This window comes from Nicotiana tomentosiformis, chromosome 2 (assembly GCF_000390325.3).
Source record: "Nicotiana tomentosiformis chromosome 2, ASM39032v3, whole genome shotgun sequence".
Classification (NCBI taxonomy): domain Eukaryota; kingdom Viridiplantae; phylum Streptophyta; class Magnoliopsida; order Solanales; family Solanaceae; genus Nicotiana; species Nicotiana tomentosiformis.
The window spans coordinates 91085031-91103651 of record NC_090813.1 but is presented as its reverse complement, the minus strand read 5'-3'; the positions used below and the strand labels follow the sequence as shown (position 1 = coordinate 91103651).

Here is an 18621-nt window from a genome sequence, read left to right as displayed (position 1 = left end):
GCAACTTAGACTTGCAAGGTTCAAGAAATATGACCCTCCTACATTTAGTGGTTTGGCTTCAGAGAGTGCATAGGGTTTTCTAGAGGAGTGTCACCATATTCTCTGTACTATGGGTATTGTGGAGACGAGCGGGGTTGGTTTTACAACGTTCCAGCTTAGGGGAGCGGCTTACCAGTGGTGGCGGGCATATGAGTTGGGTAGCCCAGCCGAGTTAGCTTCACTTACATGGGTTCAGTTTTCAAAGATGTTCTTGAGAGAGTTTGTACCTCAGTCCCTTCGAGATGCATGGCGCGCGGAGTTTGAGCAGCTGCACCAGGGCACTATGTCAGTGTTAGAGTATGCCGTGAGATTCAGTGATTTGGCCAGGCATGCACCTACTTTGGTCGCCACAGTTAGAGAGCGTGTCTGTAGATTCATTGAGGGACTCAGACATGATATTAGGTTCAGCATGGCTCGGGAGTTAGAGTCAGATGTTTCGTTTTAGCAGGTGGTAGGGATCGCTCGCCGTGTAGAGGGCATGTGGGATCAGGAGAGAGAGGACATGCGGGGCCATAAGAGAGAGTACAAGCGAGATCAGGAGAGAGATGACAGGGAGGTGAGGAGGCCTCGTAGACCGGAGAGATCTACTGGTCCTTATTTTGGGGGCAGGGTACGACATGGTAGAGGTTTTGTGGGTCAGCCAGTTCAGTTTGCACTTCAGACTTCGCACAGTGTTTCAGGTGCTCATGGGTCTCAGAGTACCCGTACCGCATAGTTCCCACAGCCACGTCAGCAGAGAGGTTTCTTCGAGTGTGTAGATACCAGCCACAGGATGAGATATTGTCCTAGACTCCGGATAGGTGTGTCACAACGGAGTATTCAGGCGAGTAAAGGGCGCCCAAGAGGGGAAGGCCCAGCCCGTTGATGTGTTTCATATAGTAGGCTTGAGGTCACTGTGCCAGATGATGTCATACATGTATGCTTTTGATTGGTTACAAAGGGGCACTATTCGTATTTGATTCGGTTTTGCTTATCGGGGAAAGTTCCTCTATTTGTTGTTCCACCTATGGGTGAGTTCATGACTTAGTATTCTGTATATGTGTTTGCCCTGTTGGGAGACTCTATGAGCGGTAGCCTATGTCTATCGTTTGTTTCTATTCATTATTGAAAGTTACGAGACTATGAGTGAATTTACGTTGTCCATTATGGTAGGTTTGATGTGATTCCTGAGTAAATTGGTTATAATTTGTGATTTGATACTCTACCGGGGTGAGAATTTAACAAGTGTTGAGGTTTTATTGGCAGAATTGAGTTAGTGGAGGATTTCCATTGGTATGATGTATATTCGACTTGTGATTCAGAGTTGAGGGCGAGACCCTCGCGACTCCATGTGATTTGATATGTTTGAGCCGGGCTGCGTGCCGCGGTGGAGGGTGATACCAGGATGAGATCCTTATGATTTGTTCATGTACTTTGATTTTTCCTTTTGAATTGATTCGTAGTAGGGTATTGTTAGAAAGTTGTGCTTGTCGGGCTTGTTTGATATATATATATATATATATAGCGCTAGGACCACATGGTCGGGTTCTTTTAGGGATAGACTTGGGAAGATACTAATTAGTATATATACTTTATCATCAAATATATCTATTTGTAAATTGATTCATCGACTTATAACTTACTTAGATGTATCGATGAATATTAATCGATAATTCATCAAAACGTCTCGACCTATATATCGATTAATCTATGTCATGCATTATTAGTGATGAACGAATGAAAAAAGAAGTTATTAACATCAATTACAATATAGTGTATGTGTGTGTGTGAGAAATTACTCACATACTTAATTATAACTTAAAAAATTTACTTAGATAGATGCTATTATAATTTATTAAAATTAAATAGTTAATATAATTATTTATAAAGATTATGCTTATAGTTTATAATTATTTATAATAATTGCATAGTTAAATAAAATAAATGCTTGTAGTTTATAATTTTTTTTATAGTTTATAATATTTTAAGAAAAAAAAACACAAAAAAAAAAATTTAATTTTTTTTTAAAAAAAAAAACCTACCAAAGTTGGTCGGTTTTTGGTCAAACGGTCAACACTTAATGTACCGACCAAAATTACCGACCAACTTTGGTCGGTAATTCTGAAATCAGAATTGAAAAACGGGGAACCCCATTTCTCTCTTATCTTCCCCTATCCTTCTCTATTTCCCTAACTCAATATATTTCCCCACCCCACGTCGCCACCGCCCAGCCATCGCCGTCACCGCGCTGTCACCGTCGCCGCTGCCACTGCCGCCCCTCTCCTTCTCCATCTCCTAAAAATTCTAGGTTTGAATTACAACCTATTTATTTATTATTTCTAGGTTTTGTTAATTAGTTATGAATTAGTTTCAATTGATTAGTGTTTCAATTATTTGAACATTGCATTTTATTGAGGATTAGGGTTTAGGTCTTGTTTTAATTAGTTTTGTTAATTAGTTTTATTAACTAATTAGTTTTGTTAATTAGTCAATTAGTTATGAATTAGTTTTAATTGATGAGTGTTTCAATTTTGAGTTTGTATTGTCTTGAATAGTTTAGTTAGAATTGAATTATTAACTTTGTATTGTCATGAATAGTTTAGTTAGAATCTAGGGTTTACGATTTGTTCTTGTGAATCGAACTTTTAGGGTATGGGTTGAATTTCTTTAGTTTAGTTAGTTTATGTTTAAACTCGTAGGATATGAATTGAAATTTTAGTTTTTAGGATTTGTTCTTGTGAATTGAACTTTTAGGATATGAATTGAACTTTTAAGATATGAATTGGACCTTTTGGATATGAATTGAACTTTTAGGATATAAATTGGTGTAATTAGGAAAAAATAATTATCTTGAATTAACTAAAAAAGATATAATTAATTTATAATTGTAGAATAAATTAATTTGTTCTTGTGAATCGAACTTTTAGGGTATGGGTTGAATTTCTTTAGTTTAGTTAGTTTATGTTTAAACTCGTAGGATATGAATTGAAATTTTAGTTTTTAGGATTTGTTCTTGTGAATTGAACTTTTAGGATATGAATTGAACTTTTAAGATATGAATTGGACCTTTTGGATATGAATTGAACTTTTAGGATATAAATTGGTGTAATTAGGAGCTAATTATTATCTTAAATTAACTAAAAAAGATATAATTAATTTATAATTGTAGAATAAATTAATTTGTTCTTGTTTTATTTGTATAGATGGAACATCGTACTTGGATGTACAATAGAAATTATCCTAATCGGCGGGGATTGCGGGAGGATTTTGTAGAAGGGGTTGATGACTTTATTAGACATGCAATGTCACTTCCACCATACCAAAGTGAAGGAGTAATTAGGTGCCCTTGTGTCAGGTGCGATTGTATGAAGTTTAAAAAATCGGAGGAAGTTAAGCTTCATCTTTATAGGAAGGGGTTTATAGAGAATTACTTTGTGTGGACTAATCATGGAGAGATCGATGGTAGCCGTGGGATATTTCATAACATGGTTGTTGGTGAAAGTAGTAGGTCGGTGGAGAATACAAATCTTGATTCTAGAATTCAGGATATGGTTGTGGATGCTTTTGGGATGCACTTCGGGGGTGAGCCCAATGAAAATATTGAACAAACTCCTAATGATGACGCAAAATATTTTTATGAACAGTTAGAGGAAGCTAGTCGTCCACTATGTGAAGGAAGTCCGCACTCTGAGCTGTCTGTTGCAGTTAGATTACTAAGTATCAAATCTAATTGGAATATTTCTCAAGCAGCCATGGACTCTTTCATTGACCTTATGAGTGAACTAGTTGACCCTAATATCAACTTACCTAGTGATTTCTATAAGGCAAAGAGATTGGTTTCTAAGTTAGGACTTTCGTCAATGAGAATTGATTGTTGTGAAGATGGTTGCATGTTATATTATAAAGATGATGCAACTTTAGACAGTTGTAAATTTTGCGAAAAGCCTTGTTTCAAGAGGCTTTCCAGCGGGAATATGGTCGATGTCAAGGCGATGCATTATTTACCTCTTATACCTAGGTTAAAGAGGTTATATGCGTCGATGAGTTCTGCTCCTCATATGAGATGGCACTTTGAAAATAGAAGACCACCTGGTGTTATGTGTCATCCTTCAGATGGAGAAGCTTGGAAGCACTTTGATAGGACATATCCAGATTTTGCTAGTGAACCAAGGAACATTCGGTTAGGTCTGTGTGCGGATGGCTTCACGCCTTTTTCTATATCTGCGACACCATATTCATGTTGGCCTGTCTTTCTTACACCTTATAATCTACCACCTGAGTTGTGTATGACTAGTCCATATATATTCTTAAATTGTATTATCCCCGGTCCACGTAATCCGAAAAGTTTGATTGATGTATATTTGCAACCTTTGATTGATGAGCTAAAACAATTGTGGTATGATGGTGTTGAAACATATGACATATCAACCAAGCAGAATTTCAATTTGCATGCTAATTTAATGTGGACTATTAATGATTTTTCTGCGTATGGAATGTTGTCTGGGTGGATGACTATTGGGAAGCTAGCTTGTCCTTACTGCATGGAAAATAGTAAAGCGTTCACTTTGAAACATGGCCGAAAGCAATCATGGTTTGATTGTCACCGTCAATCATTGCCTGATGATCATGAGTTTAGAAGGATGGAAAATGCATTCAAAAAGAATAAAGTGGAATATAATTCTCCACCTCCGATACTTTCAGGTGAGAAAATTTGGGAGAGGGTCCAGAACTTCAGTAAAGTTACTGAGGCTCCACCTTATAGATTCTCCGGATATGGTGTTAATCATAATTGGACGAAACAGAGTATATTTTGGGAGTTACCTTATTGGAAGGATAATCTTTTCCGACACAACCTTGATGTCATGCATATTGAGAAGAATTATTTTGATAATTTGTTCAACATAGTGATGGATGTTAAAGGTAAGACAAAAGATAACCCGAAGACTAGAATGGACTTACAAGAATATTATAGGCGGCCTGAATTATACTTGCAGACAGCAAACAATGGTAAGGTGTTCAAGCCCAAAGCAAGTTACACATTCACTTTGGAGGAAAGACGACAAATTTGTGATTGGGTTACGAAATTAAAGATGCCTGAGGGTTATGCGTCGAATCTTGGAAAAAAAGTAGATATGGAGGTAGGGAAGTTGAGCCATTTGAAAAGTCATGACTGCCATGTTTTCATGGAGACCTTAGTGCCTATTGCATTTTGTGGTTTGCCTGAAAGAATCTGGAAACCCATCACAGAGATTAGTTTATTTTTCAAAGACTTGTGTTCTACCACATTAAGGGAAGAAAACCTACTTCGGATGGACCAGAACATCCGTGTAATTTCTAGTAAGGTGGAAAAAATATTCCCATGTGGTTTCTTTGATGTGATGGAACACCTTCCAATACACCTTGTACATGAGGCACGACTTGGAGAGCATGTTCAATGCAGATGGATGTATCCCTTTGAGAGGTAATATTATAAGTTTGATGTAATATTCTATTTTATTTGAATGTTCTTGGCTAACATGAGATTATGTAGGACAATTGGCAAATGCAAACAATTTGTTAAGCAGAGGAATAAGATTGAAGGATCTATATGCGAAGCCTATCTTGCAAAGGAAACTGCACATTTTTGTTCTTATTATTTTGAGAGTAACGTGCCATGTTCTAGGAATAGGCCCAATAGGCACACGGTCGAATGTGTGAATGATCCATTATATCCACCAATGTCCATATTCAATCAACCAGGCCGATGTTCTAAGGATGTTAGAAAGAGAAGTTTGAGTGATATGGAGTACAAGTCAGCTACACTTCATGTGTTGCTAAATTGTCCCGAAGTTGTACCATTTCTCAAGTAAGTATTGATTTATTAGTTATCAAAATATAAAATTTACTGTGACTACATATTGATGCAACTACTAAAAATATTTGATATGTCACAGTCACTTCGTGGGTCAATTTGGCCATGATACTGTATACACGAGATTTGATACGTGGTTCAAACAGTTTGTAAGTATATATATAATTTGGCCATGATACTGTATACACGAGATTTGATACGTGGTTCAAACAGTTTGTAAGTATATATATATATATATATATATATATATATATATATATATATATATATATATATATATATATATATATATATATATATATATATATATATATATATATATATGTAGTGAATGTATAAAAATTGATTCATAAGTTGTGTTAACTTATGAATTTTTTTAACTCTATGTAGGTAAATAATCCAAATAATGGTGTAAATCAATTTTTAAAAGATATATCTTGGGGACCTGGGCTTCAGATGTCTATGTACGTAGTGAATGGTTATAAGTTTCATACAGAAGATTGCTCTAAAAATAAAAATAGCAACAACAATGGGGTGTGGGTTCAAGGTGGTGATGGCAACCAAGTTGGAGATATTGATTATTATGGTGTGGTCAAAAAAATATTACAACTAGAATATACAAGTTGGCCATATAAGAAATTGATACTCTTTAGATGCAAGTGGTTTGACCCAAATCCAACAAGAGGTACAAGAGTACACAACCAATACAACATAATTGAGGTTAATCATACGAGGGAGTATGATCGCTATGATCCTTTCTTAATTGCACATAACGTTAGGCAAGTGTATTATGCTCCTTATCCATTGCGGCGGAATAAGTCCGATTGGTGGGTTGTAATAAAAACTAAGCCTGTAGGTAGGGTGGAAGTCGAGAATGTGTTAGATGTTACATATCAAAACGATATCTCCAATGTTCACCAAATAGTGGACGATCAGTTAGAAAATAATTTGGAACATCCTGAACGCATATTGGACGAAGTTGATATAAATGAAGTAACAATTATAGAAAATGAGGACGAAGAATCAACTGATGGAGCTCAAAAAAGTGAGGACGAAGAATTCTCGGACGAGGAACAATACGTCGATGAGAATTAAAAAGTTAGTTTTTTAAAGCACTCTCGTTTTATAGCTAGTTTCTTATATGTTTCAATCTAAATGTGTATTATATTATGCAAATGGCAGGCAAGGGTCAAGGTAACAATGACCCTACTAGTTCTCGGGGTCGAGAAAAGGGTAGGAAGGGAAAGAGGAGGGTAGAAAATAATACTCCCTCTTGTCCATCCTTTTCAGAGATGCCTATGTCTTATCCTCCACCACACGGCTATACTGAGCTGCCACAGCATCACGAGCCGTACACCTTCATTCAGACACCAGGTCTTCCATCACAAGGCCATAGGACTATACGTCCGACATACAGTCCAGCTGCCTCACAGCCATCTGCATCGCAGCCATCTACATCACATCCACATGGATCACATCCTTACATATCACAGCCACATGGATCGCATCCATCCATGTTACAGCCACTCGGGTCACAGTCACTCGGGTCACAGCCATCGGTATCACATCCACTTGGGTCGCATCCAGCTATGTCGCAGTCACAGAGATCACAACCATCTTCATCATCGACTCCATCTATTGCAGGCCTTTGCCTGTGAGGCAGTAGCTCTAACCCGCCTACACCGTCTTCACATGCCTCTGATACACATGCTTCAGATGGTGATGACGGGGTAGTGCATTATGATCGATATGGCAGGATCATCATAGTCCCTGAGGGTGATGGGTAAGTGTTATTCATTATTTTTGCGTCTATTGATTTGTAATATTTTTACTAAGATATTAATGTGTTTTTATTGTTAAATTGCAGGTTCAGGCCGGGTAATAAGACTACGAAGATAATCACCAATGCCATCAGAAAGCTTTATGATGGCCCTTATGCGACTAGGACTGATTGCCCATTCTCACTGAAGGAGCAAATTTTCAATCAATTTAAGGTATAAATGTTCTTTCAAACAGTTTAATAATTTATATTTATGATGTTTCCATCTAATATTTAACTTTTGAAATACAGAGCAAGTGTGTATGGGAAGACCGCTATAGCGCGGAAGTGGCTACAAATTTTTATCATAAAGCTCGCAAGAGATTGGCGAATGCTTTCTCGGATGCTAAAAAGAAGAACAAGAGGCCTGGCTGGTTACTTGAGAATTTGTGGAATGATTTACAAAGGCAATGGCTTACCGCAGAGTTCTTAGAGAGGAGCGAAAAAGGAAAGAAAGCTCGCGCATCCGAGAAGGGAGGTTCCTTGCACACTGGAGGTACGATCAGCCTAGGGACAATAAAAAGAAGATTGGTACGTAATTGCTTAAATTATTTTACTTTTCTAAGTATATCTATTCTGTTTATTAACTAAATTAATTTATTTTCAGGAAAAGAAGTATGAGCGTCCAATGAGTCATGATGAGCTATTCAAGGAGACACATATTGTGAAGAAGAAGAAAGAGGGGGATCAAGATAGGTGGGTCGAGGACCGGGCCTCGACTGCATATGTAAGCTTTCAATTTTCTTTAAGTATTATAATTTACTTTTATAAAAATTTTGAAATACTGATTTAATTTAAAATAATATAGGGTCGCTACCAAAGTAACGTAGAGGAATTCATCCGTAGTCATCCAGCTGGTGAATCGGGTGAGCCAACCCAACCTTCGGACGAGGATGCTGAAAGAATATGGTTGGAGTCTGTTAGCGGTCCAAAATGGGGGAAGGTATACGGGCTTCCTACTAAAAACTTCCATCGCTATAAGTGTGGAATGCGAGGAATAGGGACTTTCTCGCAAGGCGAGCAACTTAATAGGGAGAGCCTCTCCGCTATGCGGGAGACAGTGGCAAAGCTCACATCAGAGCTAGAAGCGGCCAAGGAAAGAGAAAGGCTTAGAGATGCTCAATTCCTTGGCATGCAAGCTCAGATCAGAACTCTCCTATCTAGTGGAGCTTTTCCGTTACCCCGATCTCGTGAGTCATCTCCAGAGGGTCGACCTCCACGTGATCGTTCCTCCCGTCCTGCTCGTGATCGTTCCTCCCGTCCTCCCCGTGATCGTGCTTCCCGTCCTCCACAAGACCGTTCTCTATATCGTCTTGTAAATGAAAGTTCATCAGACGGTGATGATGATGTTGTAGAAAATACCCCTTGACTTTTATATACTTTGAACTAGACAAATAGAACCAGTTTTGAACTAGTTGTAATTAGTTTTAACTTGGTTTTGAATTTTTATGTTCAATTGAACTTTAATTTGTTAGTTTTAAAGTATTTATTGAATGTTTTGGTTGTTGTTATTGTGTTGTTGTTGTTGTTATTAGGTGTATTGGTATGCTGGCAGGTGGTGTAGCTGCCAAAACAGATATTTTATGCCAAAATTAAACCCAGAAAAACCGACCAAAGTTGGTCGGTTTTTAATAAAAAAATAAATTATTCCAAAATACCGACCAAAGTTGGTCGGTTAATGAACATTGAATTCCCAGAATTCAACATTACCGACCAACTTTGGTTGGTATTTTGCCTGCACTGTTGAGATTACCGACCATAGTTGGTCGGTAATGTTTAATTTTAATTATTTTTAAAAAATATAAATTTTTAATTACCGACCAAAGTTGGTCGTTTTTTTTTAAATTTTAATAATTAATAAAAAAACATAATTTAGTCGGTAAAATTAAATTAATAAAATATGTTTCCAACCAAAGTTGGTCGGTAAGTAATTAAACTTGTCAGATGGTCGTTTTAAGCTACCGACCAAAGTTGGTTGGTAATTTCCGACCAACTTTGGTCGGTAAGCCATTCCGACCATTAAAACACCGTCCACACTGTAATGGTCGCGTTTTGATCGGTAATTGGCCATAACCGACCAACTTTGATCGGTTTTTTTGATCGATTTTTAGCGAATTTCTAGTAGTGTATGTATTATTGATCATATGTTAAAAATAAAATAAGTGCTGTTCCCAGTCAACCACTAGACAACTTCCATTCGTTTCAAGCGTGAAAGAGTTTTTAATATTGCCGAAGTCATAATTCTCCACTGTATATGAAGTGAAGTTAAGCAAGACATCGTTACGAACTTACCATTCTACACAAATTGAAATCAAACTTAAACATATCAAACAATATCAAATTAATTTGGTACGATAATGTATAGTATTTTTAAAAAAGTTAAAATTTAATATTGTCGAACTGAAATTTTCAAAACCATATTGTACCGTATCATGAACATGCATATTCGACTCTCCTTTCTGTCCAATGATGTTCATAGGTCTAATCCAGATATTTCATTTATAATCCGCAAGTTATTCGTTTTAAAAAAGAATAATATGGTACGATTCATATTTGATTCGCTTTTAATAACGTATCCAATCCTTTTTAATTGGATGGGATTGGGTGAATATTTACAAAGTTTATTCATTGTACCAGCACCTAGTCTCCCTATAACATATATAGATTTCGACTATAATATAATGATAACCCACTTATATTAGGGTTTATAATAATTATCATATGAGTTTTTCTTTCTCAAATTTTCTCTAAACAAAACATTCACTCGTCTTTCATCTATATGTTCTCAATTACTCTTAAATATCAATATCAAAGAAGAAGAAAAAAAAAATGCCAACCAAAAGAACCATAAATAAAGAAAATAGTTAAAAGCCCAATTACGTTATTTCCCGCAGGAAACATGGGGTGTTAAGATAATGGAAACAGACACAGTGAATGATTAGAATTAACGGATAATAAAACCTTATCCGACAGTCGCAGGTCTTGGATGAATGAGGCTTTAAAGGTCAGCAAAAATTCTACTAACTCTCCGTCAAGAGCTAAAGACCCAAACTCGCAATTCAAACAATTTTCCCATTTGTAAGATGCAGATGCCTACACCAATCCGAGCTCCTACATGGGTCTCAAGGCGAAGACATTTCGAGCAGAAATTATGGTTTTTAGACAAATGCAGAGACATTAACCAACTGAAGCAAATGCAAGCAATTGTATACAAATCCAATCTTCAACAAGACCCTTTCATTGCTCCCAAACTAATTACCGCTTTTTCTCTTTGTCGCCAAATGGGTTCTGCTTTAAAAGTCTTTAGTCAAGTTCCTGACCCTAATGTGCATTTGCACAATGCTTTAATCAGAGCTCATATTCACAACTTCAACCCATCTCAAGCTTTTGCTACTTTCTTTTATATGCAGTGTGCTGGTATTTTTCCTGATAATTTTACCTTTTCGTTTCTGTTAAAGGGCTGTTCGGGGAAGTGTTGGTTGAGTGTTGTGAGTATGATTCATACCCATGTTGTGAAATGGGGTTTTGAGGATGATATTTATGTCCCTAATTCGTTGATTGATGCGTATTCTAAGTGTGGGGTAGTTGGTGTACGAGCTGCAGGTCAGTTGTTTCGAGGTATGAAGGAGAGAGATGTTGTTTCTTGGAATTCTATGATTAGTGCGTTGTTGAAAGTGGGTGATTTGAGCGAAGCGCGAAAGTTGTTCGATGAAATGCCTCAAAGAGACAGGGTTAGTTGGAATACTATGTTAGATGGATATACTAAGACTGGGGAAATGATTGTGGCGTTTGAATTGTTTAAAAAGATGCCGTTGAGGGATGTTGTGTCTTGGTCCACAATGGTCTCGGGTTATTGCAAAGTGGGGGATTTGGAGATGGCTCGAATGTTGTTTGATAAAATGCCTTCCAAAAATCTTGTATCGTGGACGATAATGGTATCAGGATATGCCGAAAAAGGCCTTGTAAAAGAGGCAATTGGATTGTATATGCGAATGGAGGAGGCAGGTTTGAAGCTTGATGTTGCGGCTATTGTTAGCATTCTAGCTGCCTGTGCAGAATCAGGCATGCTTAGTTTGGGTAAAAGAGTGCATGATTCCGTCGAGAGGAGTACGTACAGGTGTAGTACTCTGGTTTCTAATGCCTTGATTGATATGTATGCCAAGTGTGGTTGCTTGCATAAGGCTTATAATGTCTTTAACGGGCTGAAAAAGAGAGATTTGGTTTCTTGGAATGCGATGATTCATGGGTTGGCTATGCATGGACGTGGAAAGAAGGCACTTGAGCTTTTCTTTAAGATGAAGCAAGAAGGATTTGCGCCTGATAAAGTGACATTAGTTGGTATCTTGTGTGCGTGCAATCATACTGGTTTGGTGGATGAGGGAATAATTTATTTCTATTCTATGGAGAAAGATTATGGGGTAATACCTGAAATAGAACATTATGGTTGTCTTATTGATCTTTTAGGTCGTGGTGGCTATATTAAAGAAGCTTTCGATCTTGCACGAAAGATGCCACTTGAACCAAACGTTAAAATTTGGGGTTCCCTTTTAGGGGCTTGCAGGATGCATAAAGCAGTTGAACTTGCGGATGACGTGCTTAACCTCCTAGTTAAATTAGAGCCGACAAATGCTGGAAAACTTTCTGCACTGTCAAATATTTATGCTGTGGCAGGAGACTGGAATAATGTTGCTAACATAAGGTTGATGATGAAGAGCATTGGCAGGCCAAAGCAATCTGGTACTAGCTTATTAGCATTGAATGATGAATACCATGAGTTCACAGTGATGGACAAATCTCACGTCAAATCAGACAAGATTTATCATATGATAGACGGATTAAGTCAGCATCTTAAATTACTTCGTCCTGTTCCAATGGGTTTTTGCGATGAATGATTAGTTTCATGAACAGAGATGAGTCATCTTATATCGGACCAGATATCAGAGATTGATGCAGTAAATCAACACTTGTAAATATTTTCCCTAGAAAACTATTATGGAATGACACAAACTGCCATGATGAGTATGAGTCCTGAGATCAATCTCTCACAAAGCAGCAATGGCACTTGAAATAAAGGTGAGATTTGTTGTACGCTCTTCTCTCCTATATCCTGCCCAGATCAACAAGTTAGTAAATAATACTGAAGAACACTTCTCATGGTCAATGCTTGTGCATAATATACCTAACTTTGTGGAAAATATGTTTTAGATAATGATGAGTTGAGAACAAGCATCGTTCTGTAGTCTGTTATAATGAAGCTGTACTTCCAATACAGATTTAGTCTTTGGATATCTTCAATATTTCAGGAAAAAGTTCTGCAAGTTATTTAGTCCTCAACTTCTTAATAGTTAATCTGTTACTGTCTTACCCCTGTGCTAGATGTGCAGTGCCAGGTAAAATTTACTGTGGTTAAAATGGATCAAACTCCGTTAAAGCAGGAAGATGCTCCAAAAACAGTGAAACTTATGGTTGATCTTGATCTAAATTATATGGACCATGTTGCTGCTTAATTCTCTCATTTCACTGATGTCTTGTAGAAGCAGTGATAAATGTCCATCTGTAGTTAGCACCTGCCTAAAATAGAGTTAGGGAACGCAGCCTACCAAATGGAGATTGGAGCTTCACCTTTGAGGTGATATTGGGGATTTATGCTACTTCAATATTTCACAAATGATCATCTAGAGCAGATTGTCCATCCGATGGGGCAAGTCCTTTTGTATATGCAATTAAGGTGATATGACAAGAAAAAGATGCTTTCCTCTTCTGGCAAAGGCAAATCAACCTGAACAGATCAGTCTTTCAAATCATTCAGTCAGCTAGAAATGCAACTGGTTAGGCTCGATTTTCTAGCCTTCGTGGTGTATATATAACCAATGTCCTGTGGCAACCCCTGTGGTGTATATCTATTTTCTGTGTTTTGCTTGGTTTGAGGGGAGAAATAACTAAACAAGCCATTTCAGCTGGATTTGTGATCCCATGATTATGCACCCCGTTTGCATACGTATTGCTGATCTTCTCAATGATACAGTTTCTTCCTTGTGCAGAATATTATCTTTGCCTAACTAGTTATCTTTCTATGAACTGAAATACTGATTGAAGAACAACTCAATTTCTTGTTGGATTTGCTCTATTGACTATCAGGAAGTCATGTACGTATTGCTCATAATTGTCAAACCTATTTTTAGAAGTTAATATTATGAAATGGAAGTCCAAAATAAATACTATGAAAGAGTAGACGAGAGTGTGTAAAAGGAAAATATCAACACGAGACTAACCATAGGTGGGTGTGCGAGCATGTTACTCATTGATTGCTGAAAGGTGGATGTGAATTTATTGAAAGAGTTAAAGCACTCTATTAATTTTTAATTGCCTCATTATTCATTCTTAGGATTCTACAGTTAGTTAGCCTATCACTTCTAATATCACACTCCAAAAATTGACTTCACGAATCTTTTCCATTTATCCTTATAAAACAAAAATATCAAATATGACTAACAATTTCTTTCTTTTTCTTTTTCTTTTTCCTCTTTCTTGAAGTAAGTAGATCCTCACCTTCAATCTAACGTGCACTTCTTCTGTTTTATTTTATGTGAACCTGTTTGATTTGACGTGAAATTTAAGAAAGAAAACAAGAATTTTGAAACTTATCACAACATTTATGTGACTATAAAATCATGTCATTAAATGTAAAATAAGAATTTCAAAGTTAAATTATTTTTAAATATATAAATGTGTCATATTTTTTTGAAACATACCAAAAAAGAAATAGTACAACCTAAAACGAAAATGAGTATAGTGCAACTTTTTCCGTGTAAATTTGGAAATCAAATGACAGTTGGCCATGTATATTATAGAGTAAATTCCCACAACAACTTTTGCTGACGGGACCGTTGTTTAACACTTCTTGTTTCCTTTTTAGCGATAAATTTGCAAGAGGCTTGTGATCTTTAAGAATAAATTATTGATTACTACTTTCATTTCATGTGAATTTAGTTATGAAAAGAGATTGAGTCAATGGTTTTAAACGAAGGTGGAATAAAGTGATGAAGAAAAAGAAACCAGATTTAGCATAAATATTGGAATTTTCTGGTTGGCAAAGCAGATCAATCATGTCAACAAAAAGACATGGATCATGTTAACATACAGACAAATGGATGAAGTTTGGAAAGTTTTGGCTCACATTTCACTTGTTTTATCTGTTGGTGGAATATACATTACATGGCAATTATATTGATAGGAGATCTATGAAAGCTTAGCTGAATTAATGACATTATTCGAATTGAAATGTGTTCAATATTTACAAGGCTACACCTTAGTAAAGAAGAATCTTTTAAAATTAATGTGTCTGTGCCATCTGAAATACGTCGGGATTGAATGTGTCTCTAAATTTCTAGTACTAATAGCTAATGATGACTCCTTTGGGAAAACGAATTTATTCAAGTTCTTTATCAAAGAAGTCATGTTCCAACCATTCGACAAGTGATCTATCTAAAAGAATTCTCTCTATATGATGTGGATCGGATCGGATCGGAATTATTTGAGCCAACAATTTTTATATACCGGATGATTAAACCCCAAAAAAAGACTCCCCACATTCCATTCTTCCTTGAATTATTCGATCATGTAATATTTTCTTGAATACGGGAAACAAAATGCATTTCGATGGGATTATGTGTCGAAGTATCACTTGAAATGAATATAAATTAAATAAAGGTTGAGATGAGTATATATTTCGAATACAATTCTCTTTAGGCATATAAAAATATATTTAACAATATACATTCTATGGCAAGGTCTTTCTAAAACAACTAAACAAGCCTCGAAGAAAAAAAAATAAACGGCAGAAAAAGGCAGTGATAGCATTATAATATGACCATTAAATCACCTTATATTCTCAATTAATCAAAATGCTATTGTCCTATAAGTTCGAATACGAATATGTTGGCTACAGAATCTTGAAAATTGTTATGCAAAGACAAGTTACACTCGCTTGTTAATTAGAGTATGTAAAAACAAATGGATAAAATAATCATGTTACTATTTCTATTTATTTTTCAACAACCAAGCGCTTGGAGTATTATATTTGTCGAGGCATTCTCCTTCAAATCTTGACATGTGCTTTTTAAGTCAACACAAAAATTGCTCAAGTAAAGCTAAAAACATTAGGTAATTTTTTTTTATTTGTTTACGTTTTGGTGAATAAAATTATCTAATAAGAGATAATAAATATACTGTGAAATTAATCGATGCGCGCACAAAGAATACTATGATTATTATTTAAAAAAGTTTGAACACTAGAATAGCTTTAAAATCTTTTAAACGTTGAATAATCAGCAAAAATGAGAGGAAACAGACGACGCGTAGGCCCATATTGTGTAACCGTCCATGAATACATCCACTTACCATTTTTCTCAAATGAGGTCTTAACAGCATATAAAACAATAATAAAAAAAGTCTAACAGCGTTACCTTTTTGTTTATTCTTCCACAGGATTCACATTTGCTGCCGGAGGTGACAGGTTCAAATCGTAGAAACAGTTTCTTGCGGAAATGTAAAGTAAAGCGGCGTACAATAGATTTTTGTGGTTCGTTCTTTTTTCGGACCTCGCGCATAACGGGAGTTTAGTGCACCGGGCTGTCCTTTTTTTCCCGCATGACTCCCCGTCTCAAGTTTCCCTGCTTATCTTACGCTTTCTCTAACTAATTTATTTATTTTAATGTTTTTGGTCTATGGGATTTTATTACGTAATACTTTACTAACTTCATTTGAAATTACATTTATATAAACATAATAATATTGTGCTGAAAACGATATACGCTCGAGTAATGGACCAAAATATTCAATTCGTCTTTTTGCTAGATTTATCCACTAGACCATTACATTCCGTTGTCCGCATATGGACTTGTATAACTTTACCCAACAATTAAGCTTTTAAATCTCGAATTACTTTTGTTCTTCTTTAGGATTTATTACCGATAAACGTGAAACAAGATATTTTTGGTTTTCAATCTAGTGATGCTTCTTTGTTTTTTAGGACGCAGAATAATTTAACTTCTTGCATAAGTTTCTTAAAAGGGAAAGCGTTCCCTATAAAGTCTAAAACTATTTATTCATTTCGTAGAACAAGTATATTAAAGTAAAATTGACAACAAATTCTCGTTTTGGGATGCTGATTAATTTAACTTCACGTTACGTAAGTCCTTTAAAAGTGGAAACACTGCCTACAAGGCTTAAAACCATTTGTTTACTTTGTTGGACAAGAATATTAAAGTAAAATTGAAGATTGACAAATACTTGGCTTATCTTATTTATTTGTTTTTTGTCAAGTTAATAGGAGAATATTTATAATTTTGCTCTAACATCAACCAGTGAAAATCGATACTCTCTAGGTTTTTTTTTTTTAACACTAGAAGGGGGAGTGCCACATATAAGTTGGTGCATACTAATATTTTTATAAAATATTGAGTATGAATAGCGCCGGGCTCATAATTTTGAATATGAGTTCCATTGAACCTATTATTTTAAACTATAGACATATATGTGAACATTTTGACAATATTAGTACTATAAGTGTTAAACTCATACTTTTAGAGAACATTCATCTTTGAATTTATTAAGTTAAAATTTGGATCGTCTTTCAAACCTGAGATTTATTGTTTTAAGTTATAGACCAAAAATTCATGTTATATGACAGTCCTGCTATTTGAAAAGCTACACAGTTTTTTCCTACCATTTTACAATTTCAAAATATATACATTTTTATACCAAAAAACAAAAAAAATCGAGCAATCTAAAATTTCCGAAGTTTGCCATTTTTTTTGGACGGAGTAAGTTGAGGTTCAAAAGTTAAGTCAATTCACGATAAAGAGTATCTTCAGCCACGCGCCACAGTTCCACATGTCAGCTAACTCTCGGCCTCCATATCTTTCAATTAAGCCCTGTCGTACGCTTTGCACTTTCCGTCAGTCTTCAACAGAGAGCGATTTTATCCATACACTGCTCCTCCTGCGCGTGATTATTAATCAGATTAGACTTTTTCCGTTTAAGATAATGAATGAGGTCATTTAAAGAAGCTTTTAGGAAACTGTTGAGGAGTTGAAGACATTTCCTGTTGTAAGTTATAAAGATATCCTTTTTCACCTTCTAAAATTATAATAATACTCCATTTTAGTTGTTATGGTACCAAATATAAGTGATCCAAAATATTTATCATTTTAAAAAATAAAGAAAATATTAATTATATTTTTCTATTGTGTCCTTAGTATTAGTTATTTTTGAAAGAAAAAAAATAATGATTATATAGTATAGAAAACTTAAATATGAAGATATAACTAAGGTAGACTAAAGGACGGTCTGTTGCACAAGACATCTCGCGTTCATGCAGGGCCGTACGCCCGTACCTTAATGGGTGTGATGTAAACAGCCTACTCTAATGCAAGTATTAGTGGTTGTTTCTACGGCTCGAACTCATGACCTATATGTCACACGGAGATAACTTTACCGTTGCTCCAAAACTCCACTTCAAAAAAAAGGTATAGACTATAATAAGTCAAAAGACCCTTCTTATTAATAGTTTTTAAGAGACGTGCAAAAGAGAAACATGACAATTAAAACGGATCGGAGGGAGTAACAATAGTTTCTTTTACATTATATAATAATCACTTAAATGATAACCGTTCATTAAAAATGAGATTCATAATTTGAAATATAAGATAAGTTGCATGCTGTTACCGGTTAAAATATACTAATAATATAAAAATTAGTTCTAATAGTAATATATTATGTGTCAATAAAGAAATACTAGCAAAACAAAAAAAAATAAAAATAAAGAGGGTACCCCAACAAGCACGGAAGTGAGTAGAGGGGAGGGGCACAGAGAATCTAGAAAATGTGCTACAAATACCTATGTGTCTTTCATTCACTTCCTCAAAAGCCC

The 18621-nt window shown here is 35.7% G+C and overlaps 1 protein-coding gene across 2 annotated transcripts; it reads left to right on the top strand.

The window, feature by feature from the left end:
• Positions 1 to 10617: 10617 nt before the first annotated feature.
• On the top strand, positions 10618 to 13825 carry LOC104106994 (pentatricopeptide repeat-containing protein At3g29230). 2 transcript variants are annotated; one of them, XM_009615672.4, is made up of 2 exons: positions 10618 to 12761; positions 13073 to 13825. In XM_009615672.4, exon 1 carries the CDS (start codon positions 10772 to 10774, stop codon positions 12578 to 12580), a length of 1809 nt encoding a protein of 602 aa, XP_009613967.1. In that variant the 5' UTR covers positions 10618 to 10771; the 3' UTR covers positions 12581 to 12761; positions 13073 to 13825. The 2 variants fall into 2 exon arrangements, with proteins under 2 accessions (XP_009613967.1, XP_009613966.1); XM_009615671.4 differs by having other exon boundaries at positions 13065 to 13825.
• Positions 13826 to 18621: the final 4796 nt, after the last annotated feature.

Bases quoted from the DNA above. Each gene is read 5' to 3' on its own strand.
- LOC104106994 (XM_009615672.4), top strand. From the start codon at position 10,772: ATGCAGATGCCTACACCAATCCGAGCTCCTACATGGGTCTCAAGGCGA.